This window comes from Rhinatrema bivittatum, chromosome 3, assembly GCF_901001135.1.
Source record: "Rhinatrema bivittatum chromosome 3, aRhiBiv1.1, whole genome shotgun sequence".
Lineage (NCBI taxonomy): Eukaryota > Metazoa > Chordata > Amphibia > Gymnophiona > Rhinatrematidae > Rhinatrema > Rhinatrema bivittatum.
Genome location: NC_042617.1, coordinates 272,199,976 through 272,209,924, shown reverse-complemented (window position 1 = coordinate 272,209,924; position 9,949 = coordinate 272,199,976). Strand labels below are relative to the sequence as shown.

The 9,949-nt window shown below is 47.6% G+C and overlaps 1 protein-coding gene across 1 annotated transcript; it reads left to right on the top strand.

Annotated features, from left to right (window-relative positions):
- Positions 1 to 1,997: 1,997 nt before the first annotated feature.
- Positions 1,998 to 9,425, top strand: RND1 (Rho family GTPase 1). The gene is made up of 5 exons (XM_029594634.1): positions 1,998 to 2,211; positions 2,988 to 3,075; positions 6,889 to 6,998; positions 8,111 to 8,245; positions 8,689 to 9,425. The coding sequence occupies exons 1-5, from the start codon at positions 2,092 to 2,094 to the stop codon at positions 8,932 to 8,934; spliced, it is 699 nt and encodes a 232-aa protein (XP_029450494.1). The 5' UTR covers positions 1,998 to 2,091; the 3' UTR covers positions 8,935 to 9,425.
- Positions 9,426 to 9,949: the final 524 nt, after the last annotated feature.

Below are 9,949 nucleotides of genomic sequence, written 5' to 3'. Positions count from 1 at the left end.
TGGGCAGATTGATTCCAAGGATCGAGTGCCACAGAGGGGTGGTGCTCTTGGTTGCTCCAGATTGGCCCAGGAGACCATGGTGTGCAGATAGGCAACAACTCCTGGTAGACTTGCCCCTTCGACTTCCTGCTGCGGTAGGGACCTGTTCTTCACAAAGATCCGATTTGATTTTTTCTTATGGTATGGCCCTTGAAAGGGCTCGCTTGCTGAAGCATTGATACTCTGCAGCAGTGATTTCCACCTTGCTAAGAGCTAGAAAGTTCTCCACTTCCTTAGCCTATGTGCGGGTTTGGCGAGTATTTGAGGCCTGGTGTGAAGATTGAGGCCCTCTTCCTTGTTTGGTCAAGATTTTCTGGAATTTTTGCAGGACGGATTGAATAAAGGGTTGGTCCTCAATTCCTTACAGGTAGTGGCTCTCACCTGTTTCAGGGGTCGGCCGATCCTTATGTAGCCCATTTCTTGAAAGGAATGAAACATTGTCGTCCTCCCTTGCGGTTCCTGGTACCTTTGTGGTGTCTTATTTTGGTGTTGGATTTCTTAGGGGGCCATATATTTAGACTAATGCATAGCCTTTCCTTGTGGTTACTGACGCTGAAAATGGTGTTTTTTTGTGGTGACTTGTTCTGTACGTAGTATTTCCGAGCTGCAGGCCTTACCTTACCAGGTGACTCCAGGGACGGTACCACTGCGTACTGTTTCTTCTTTTTTACCAAAATTTGTCTCTGATTTTCATTTGAATCAGTCAATCTCCCTGCTATCTCTGGACAGGGAAAGAGATGTAGAGGCGTATCATCTGTTGCAACCCTTGGATGTCAAGAGACATATCGTCAGGTAGCTGGAGGTTACTAAGCCTTTACCGAAGATGGATCGCCTGTTTGTCTTCCACGGTGGTGGTAAATAGGGAGAGCCGGCTTCACAGGCTAAAGTAGCTTGCTGGATTAAGGAAGTAATCACAGCAGCGTATGTGGATTCTGGAAAGCCATTACCTAGTCAGGTTAGGGCTCATTCCACTAGGGCTCAGGCAGTGCCATGGGCAGAAGTTAGATTGTTATCTCCCGTCGACATTTGCCGAGCTGCGATGTGGTCTCCCTTACACACCTTTTCTATGTATTATGGTCTGGATGTGTAGGCCCTGGAGGACGCAGTCTTTACACGTGTGGTTTTGACTGGACCGCAGGGAGCCTCCTGCCCTATTCAGGAGTAGTTTAGGTACATCCCACTGGTCCTGGATGCATCTGAACAGACACTAAGAAATGAGAAATTACTACTTACCTGATGATTTCCTTTTCTTTAGAATGATTAGATGAAGCTTCCTGCCCTTGGCTGCTGAATGATTGTGTTATGATTCTGGTGTGTGGCTGAGGTACAGGGATTACTGGTAAATGTTAATCCAGTCCCTAGACTAGTGTTAATACATTTCTTTTCTGAGCTCAGTGTTTCCTGTTGGCTGAGAATTGTTATTTTTTGTTATATTTTGCTTAGAAAAAAAACACAAAAATTTGATTAAATGAAACTGTAAAAATGGAGGAAATTTCTTACCTGTTTCTATTTCTTTTTTAAATTTACATGTGCATAAAAAGAAAGCAGACATTGGAATAAGGGCATGAGCGTTCGATAGCGCTAAAACACAGATTCCTTGTTTCCAGGAATGTGTTTAGCTTAGCACTGCTGCTGTAAACTGTAGCATTTAAAGGCTTTCAGTTTCTGGCCTCTCATACCTTTGATTGAAAGTGTGTGGCCCGGGCAAATCCCCCTCGGGGATGGAGGAAAACATTACTTCCTGCTGGCTGATCTGCTATTGCACAAAATATAATTATCACCTTCTGCCAGCTGAGCCTGCGAACCGGGGCCCTGGAGGGGGGTAAGGGTGGTAAGCTGTAACTTTAAGAGGGAAGGTGGTGGGGCCGACAGAGCCGGCGAACCATCTTATTGGCTGGTGGCGTGTGTTCCGTCACTGATGATTGGCACACGGGTGCGCTATATAAGCAGGGTGCTGCAGGGGTTTGGCTGCAGTCGAAGTGATTTGCTCTTGGGAGGGTTGGTGGATTTGTTCGGCTTGGTCTCAGCGGCGCGCGCTTCCCCCCCTACGATATGAAAGAGCGGAGATCTCAGCAGCCGGCCGTGGCCCGATGTAAGCTGGTGCTGGTCGGGGACGTGCACTGCGGCAAAACGGCCATGTTACAGGTGCTGGCCAAGGACTGCTACCCGGAGGTAGGCGGGTCCCGGGGGATGTGAGAGGGAAGGGGTGTCAAATGGGGGGGGGGAGTTCCATGCGCCCCCTTATTCTTAAGGGGAACCCCCTTTGAGGATGGGAGGAGGAGGTGGATTCCTAACAGCTTCGGGGCGGTTAAGAGAAGTGGCTTCTACCTCGCGACATAACTGGTACTCTTGCGCCCAGGGGCTGAGGAGGTCTTGTGGCAACCTCCCCTTGCAAGGATGTGGTTGAGAGATACAGGCAGGTTCTGGGATTGGGTCCGCTATGCAGCGATGTCTTTGAATAAGGATCTATTGTGGGCTGATGGGTGCCTATAGGATGCAGCAAGTCGTGGCTCTTGGGTCTCCTTTGACTGGAAGCTGCCTGCTAGGATTGCTGTTGGGTTAAATGGTGGTGGTGGCTGTATCTTTCCTCCGCCCCCTCACTCCTTGCACCCAGGTGAGCTCTGTCGCAGTGGTCTGAGATTTCCTGCTGCTACATTTTCGGGATTTCCAGACTTGCTCCTTTATTTGTTCTGAGCTGCCAGTCTTTGTTCACCCATTGGAAACACTCTTCTGCTTGCTTGCTAGTTTGAAGGGGAGTGCTGTTCGACAGCCAGGTATGTGCCTGCTATAGCTACGTCTGCGTCCTGTCTCTCACTATTTGGTTGCATATGCTGTGTATGCTTTGTTTGGTTGGTCCTGTACCAGTTGCAGTAGTTGGGTGTCTGTGCTGGTCCCGTGCCAGTGCAGTGGTGTCAGTCACTGCTCTGTGTATGTCTTTCTGTTTGCAGACCTATGTGCCCACAGTGTTTGAGAATTACACAGCCTGTCTGGAGACAGAGGAGCAGCGGGTGGAGCTCAGTCTGTGGGACACATCTGGTAAGTTGAGCTTCTGTCCTCTGCCCGTCTGTGATGGTTCTGTCCCATCCCTCACCGTTGTTGTGAAAAAGATGTTTTGGCTTTTATGGTGTAACTTTATGGCTGGCTGTGTAGCTGATTTCCTGTCATAGAGCTCAATAGTAGGGTCTACTGATGCATTAGACTTAAACTGTGTAGTATGGGGAGGGGGATGCAAACTGGTCATTGTCCCTTCTAAAACATATTGAGATAATCACTACTTTAAGGTGGGAAGCTGGTTGTAGGCATTGCAAACCAGTTATCTTACCTTCTAAAACATTCAAACTGATGCAATAAAGTGCATGTAAAAACTGGGCACCTGTGGGCTTTTTTTTTTTTTTACTGTGTGTACATTCAACACTCTTGGGCGCTCGATGCAATAGGTAAATGAGCTGCCATGCTAAAGATGTACTAGGAATAAACTGTGTGTCCATGACATTGGGCACTCAAGAGATGTGGCTGTATGTGGGTTAGGAAGATGGATGCTGAAGTCTGAGGAACCACAGAAAAACAGTCTATACTTTTTCTGTTCAGATTTTGGGGTGCCTTGAGGCTTAACCCAGCCCCAGGCTGGTGTTAATTTTTGAGGGTTAAAATGTGTGCGTCAGGTGGAAGCACTAGCTAATAGCCTCCTCAACATGGCATTAATGTGATGAGTGCTATTAGCTACGTGCTGTTATGATTGTGTGTCCAAGAGTGGGTTAAGCTGTGCACTAGCTTGAGCGCAAGATATTGCATCTGCCCAATAATAAAATTGGCCTGATAATTGCTACTCTAAAGTGGGAAGCTAGTTACAGGCATTATATGGTGAAAGCCTGTTGGACAGAGAAGAGCTGCTTCTGACATTGGGGCTTTCTGGGAGAGGGGAAGGAGGCATGTTAACTTCCCTAGTCAGAGAGGATTTGTGCCCCTTCTGTTCCTGAGGGTCTGGACTGGGGTGCTGATGCCTGTGTAATATGGCATCTCTCAAAACACAGTGGATCTGGTTTGGGGCACTATTGCAGTTCAGATGTTAACTCATCAGAAAGTAGACATCTCTGCAATTTTCTTAGATCATTCACAAATATTCAGAAGTTTAGAGCCAAGCTTAAAGTCATTTTTAATCTGGATGAATCTTGGATGACAGGAGTACCTGCGACAGCTTCTGAAAGGCAGAGACCACCTCTTTACACTCCCCTCCCCCCCCCCCCCCCCCCCCAAAAAAAAGTTGTCTGACCCCTGTAATCAATAAGTAAGAGTTTGACTTTTCCAGATGCTGTCAGCATAAGATGTCACCTCCATATCCTCTTGGGAGGAGGGGCTGTGGATGTTATGAATTGCTGGTGATGCTGTTTGGTGTCTGGTATAACTGGGAGAAACAGAAGGTGGTATTACATGTGCAAATTATTGAGGAGATTTTATCTGGAATATGCATTCTGTTCTGAAGGCTTCATCTCCAGAAAGACACTGGAGGCAGGGCAGAGGGAGGCTAGATGATTATAATCTGTATCTTAGCCTGAAGAACCTTAGAGAGGGTGAGGGGATAGACTATTCAGATACCTCAAAAGTGTATACAATACACCCAATGCAAACACTTTAAGGAAAGGAAGTTTTTAGAACAAGGATGCCATGTAAGGAGGTAGATGCGGGCGAACATAAGGAAATTGTTCTTGACAGAAAGTCAGAGGAAGTGGTGGAGGCAAAAATGGGAATGAGATTAAAGAAGGCTTGGAACAAGCAGAAAATACTTAATAGTGAGGAAGTGAGGGTATAGTCGGTGGGATAGTACTACTGTCTGAGTAGGCCTTGTTATCTTTGTCTTTCTGTGCTCTGAAAGATGTTTCCTGCAGACCTTGCTCTGTCTTGCACCACTGCACCAAGGCTTCTGATAATCTTTCATCTGTCCTTATTCCTAAGCAAATGAAGCATTATCGGAGACTTCCCTTGGAAATCAAGCTAGGACAAAGCTTCACAATATCCTAATAAGAATCTAAAGGTAGTTTAGTTCCAGCAGTCTTGACATGCATATATGGTCATCTCAGGGGTGTGGTGGGTTGGGTAGCAAGTAACCAGTTTGTGCCCCTGTTCAGTGCTAATCTTTGATTAGTCTGATACTAAGCTCCATGGAATCGAGGTGGTTCATTCAAGAGAAACTCTGGATGCAGGCGTTTGTGTTTTATTTTTCCTGATTGGTGGGTGCAGAGGGGCATGATGTGCTGCCTTTCAGAAGATGCGGCAGTTCCCATTAGCTGCTGCTCGAGTCCAGAAATAGCTGGCGCTGGCTTCCCTTGAGGTGAATGCTCCTACCAACCTCTGGCCCCTGCTACAGTGAGCAGTGCCTGGTGTTTGGGCAGGGGGCGCTCTCAGAGCTGAGCTGCAGCTTTCTAGGAATGAGATTCCTGGATGTATGTGTGGGATGGAGACTGTTGGCAGTCTGTGTACGTGGGGGTGGAATTGACGGATGACCGTGTACAGTGTACACCTTGCTCTGACATGGGGGTGCTGGGAGATTTCAGTGGCTGAGTGGTCCGGAGGTGGGAAATGCCTTTTATTTTAGGGTGTTCTATTCCCTTTTATGTCTGGAGCTATCTTTCTGCTGGGGGGGGGGGGGGGGGGTGCTTTTTGGTATCTCCCAGTTTCCCTCATCTCCCAGCCCTTTAGGGGGGAGGGGACCTCCTCTCCCTTCCTTTCAGTTTCAGCTTTCCACCCTCCGAGAGGTTCAGCACTTGGTATGTCCCTGATCTCCTGGTTACCATGGTGATGGGGGGGGGGGTAGTGTTTGCTATTCCAAGCACGAAGTGTCTGGGTTGCAAAGAAGGGGAGGGTGGGCTGAGCATCTGGGCCCCCCCCGAAGGTGGGGGGGGGGGGAATGGCAGCTCTTCCCCCCCCCACAAGTGCTGTGGATTTGGCAGCTTCTCTTAAATTCCTAGCCAGAAGCCATTTCTGAAACCAAAGGATAGAATGTCAGAACTAAAGCCAAGATGCTGAGTGCAGCTCTGCAGATCCCGGCTATATATTAATTTGACGCATAATCCGTAAATTCTCTCTTCCCCCCCCCCCCCCCCCCCCCACCTTATCCCTGTCGCATCCCATAATTGCTAGTGGAGTGTGTGTGTGTGCGCCAGGTGCTGTCCGTTGGTGGCATGAGGATGGGGCGAGGACTGGCTTTAAACTGGCCCCCCTCTCTCCTGAAACAAATCTTGATGCAGGTCTGGAATTTTTTTGCTTTCTAGACACAGAACGCAAGCTACAGGTGACAGATCAGTAGGCTGAATTTTCCATCTCGCCTGCTCCTATGTATGTGCCCTGAATTTACAAATGAATAGTTGGAGCACAGTTTTCTTTGGGGTTTTGAAGTTGAAAGTAGATCCAGTCAAAGTGGGTTTTTATTTTTTTGCTGCCTCTCTTCGTAGGCAAATGCAGCGATTACCTAATTATCTTAGACATGTAAGAGGTAAATCTGTGAATGATGCCTATCCTGGTCAATTGTATGGAAATCTGTGATGGATGCTCGGGTATCCTGGTCACCCTACTTGCTGGGGAAGGGGGTCCTCCTGGTATTGATCAGCTTTTTCTCCCCCCACTTGTGGGATGGTGCGTAGCACTTCCTTCCCTGAGGCTCTGTTTGCTCCCCTGCCACCAGGTGCCATGCATGCTCCCAGAGATGTTCCTTAAGGCACTACTGCCCTGATCCCTACCGCCTCTGCCCCTCTTGGTGCACACTCCTGAAGCATTGTGGTCTGCAGTTGAATTTGTATTTACGAGAGGGACTTTCAGCAGATGTGATATCTTCCCCCTACTGTCCTCTCTTTTCAGGATCGCCGTACTACGACAATGTTCGACCCCTCTGCTACAGTGACTCTGATGCTGTTCTGCTTTGTTTTGATATCAGCAGACCAGAGACTATGGATAGCGCGCTGAAGAAGGTGAGAGCAAGCCTTCCACCTGAAGGTTTGGAATGTAGTAGGGCTGGATTTTTCCATTAGGTGGAAAAGGCATGTGCTTAGGAGCATCTGATCAGGAGGGGTCTGAGTGGTAAAAAGGGGGCTGCCCTTGTGAAAGGGGTATTTGCTCCATGGTTGGGGAAAGAGAGAAAAAAAGCTACCGTGTTTTAGGGGAAATGAACTGGTTTTACAAGAGTTTAAAACGAGATGCACATAGACAAAGGGTTGAACTTAGCAGACATTTCAAACTTGTGAGCCGTGGCACCAATTGTCAGTGCTTCAGCCTTAGCTGCTGCCAGAGGATGTGGCTAGGGCAGTTGGTGTAACTGTGTTTAAAAAAAAATAAAAATGGATAAGTTCTTGGAGGAGAAGTCCATTAACTGCTATTAATCAAGTTGACTTAGGAAATAGCCACTGCTATTACTGACATTAGTAGCATGGGATCTGTTTGGGTACTTGTGATTTGGATTGGCCACTGTTGGAAAAAGGATGCTGAGTTTGATAAGACTCTCGTCTGATCCAGTATGGCAGCAACTTATGTTCTTACTGTCCACTTTCAGTCTGTCATAATTCAGCTTAAGAAAACAAACCTACAATCACAGCAGGGGCTTGGGCTGGTAAAAATCAGGAAATTTTTCTGTCCTTTTTAATGCCGGGGGATTTGAATATCAGTAGGGAAGGGCTGTTTCCAGAAGTGTGGCATTCCTGAGTGAATTAGAGGCCAAACCTTTGATTCAATATCTGGTGGCTTCAGCCTATCTGAAGCAGTTCCACAATTCAAGTCCACGTGGTTTCTGGTAACATCATTTGATCTTGGCCCTGTGCATCAGTGGTGAAATAGCTGGGGCCCTCAACAGGATTATACATGGTTTTTTTTTTTGTTTTTTTTTTTGTTTTTCTTCCTCTCTGATTTGTGAAATAGAAAGCAGAGCAGTAAATGCCAACGTGTGTGTGTAATAGGTGCAATCTGACCAGCGTGTCAGGCAGCAAAGGGGCAGAGTACAAAACTGTCCTGGGAAGCACTGGCAGCAGTGTGTGATGCTGCCTTGTGCGTTTATAACTGTTCCTGCTTTTTTTTTTTTTTGTCTCTTAAGTGGAAGACTGAAGTCCTAGACTATTGCCCAAGCACAAGGATGTTGCTGATTGGCTGCAAGACTGACCTGCGAACTGACCTCAGCACGCTAATGGAACTATCCAATCAGAAACAAGCTCCCATCTCCTATGAACAGGTGGGTATAGCGCTGCTGCTGCTCCCCCCCCCTCAAGCCAAATATTGACCAGAAATCCAGGGAATTCTTGTTATACACCCTGCCCCAGCCATGCATATGCATGCAGATTGGCCTACATTCTCTCCAGATCCTCAGGAAGGTGTTTTCTGAACAGAGTATCTTAAGAAATGTATTGCTCAGTATCTTCCTTCCCCCCCCCCCCTTCTGTTTTGTACCCCAGCATTTTATTTTACCTCCTGCCTTTTCCAGGGGGGGGGTGGGGAGGCAGAATTCTTATGGAGATGTTGGGACACTTATCAATTACTAATATGAGAGGGAGGTGGGCAATGTTGTATTGAGGAAGTGTCAGCTGGGTATGGGATTCCTGCACCCCCCCCCCCCCCCCCCGACAGCTTTTGCAGTAGCAGAGAATGACGTCTGAGCCACTGTCTCTTCCCTGTCAGGGCTGTGCTGCTGCACGACAGCTGGGAGCAGAGTCTTATTTGGAATGCTCAGCCTTCACCTCCGAGAAGAGCGTCCACAGCATCTTCCGCACAGCATCCACGGTGTGTCTGAACCGAGCCACCCCGCCTGCTCGGAAGAGCCCCGCCCGCAGCTTATCCAAGAGACTTCTGCAGCTGCCCAGCAAGTCTGAGCTCATCTCCTCCACCTTCAAAAAGGAGAAAGCACGAGGCTGCTCCGTGATGTGAGGCAGGACAGGGCCATGCCACAGACATTATTTCCGTTTTTAAGCTCCTTGCTCTGATGTGGAGGTTCGGCCGGGCTGAGCCTATGATAAACCCTGGGAAGAGGAAGAAAAAAAAAATCATGGAAAGATCCCTCTGAGATCTGACAGGCTGTGGCCTCAAAGCTTTGAAGAGGGCATCTCCACAGCTTGATATGCAGCAATATCTTTGCACAAAGACTTTCAATGCACAGGGGATGGGGGAGGGGCTGGATAAATGTGAATGAACTCATGAAAAGCAAAGTTAATTTGTGGTGGGTTTGTTTTGGGGTTTGTTTTTTCCCCACCCTCTGCCCACAAGATCATTCCCTAGTTTTTGACCACTGACATCCATGCAAATAAATTTTGCCTAAGAGGACTGATTCTCACCCACTTGTTCTACTTCCCACATGCTCTGGGTGCAGCAGAACAGAGGGGAGTGGATTCTTACTCCTGCCATGGGGTGGGGGTTGTCTGAAGGGGGGGGGGAGGAGGGGCGTATGCTTTTGGTTTGTAAATTGTCCTTTTGTGTTTTTGTTTTTTTTTTTTTTTTGTTTGTTTTTTCTCTAAGTAAACCTGAAGTGTTCTGTGTTTAATAACAAATCTTATTTATTAAAAATATACAGTAATAAATATGATTTCTTTGGTTTGAGTCTGGTTTTCTAAGAATTCAGTCAGAAGTGTTTGACATGAGTAGGTTCAATATCTTTCTTTCCCACATCTTGTAGCCAAGTGCCCTTTGACCTCCAAACCGAAAGCTGTGACTAAGGTGAGAAACTAACTCCAGGTGTGACTGCCTTTGGGGAGGGATTTTTTTTCTCTCGCATCATTGGTTGTGCAAGGTGAGTCACATTGAGGTACTGTGGCCCACTTACAGGAGGAATTGCTGGCTTGTGTGATTAACATGGTGGTTTTTTTGCTAGGTCACAGACCTTGAACCTTTTTTGAACTGGCTTCCTGGGGGGGGGGGGGAGGAGTAGAACAGGGCAGCCACTGCTGGC

What these genes read in the sequence shown, in the direction of transcription:
- RND1 (XM_029594634.1), top strand. Translation starts at nt 2,092, where the DNA reads ATGAAAGAGCGGAGATCTCAGCAGCCGGCCGTGGCCCGATGTAAGCTG. An exon ending in CAGTCTGTGGGACACATCTG is followed by an intron (nt 3,076 to 6,888) that starts GTAAGTTGAGCT and finishes CTCTCTTTTCAG; the next exon opens with GATCGCCGTACTACGACAAT. An exon ending in CTCCCATCTCCTATGAACAG is followed by an intron (nt 8,246 to 8,688) that starts GTGGGTATAGCG and finishes CTTCCCTGTCAG; the next exon opens with GGCTGTGCTGCTGCACGACA.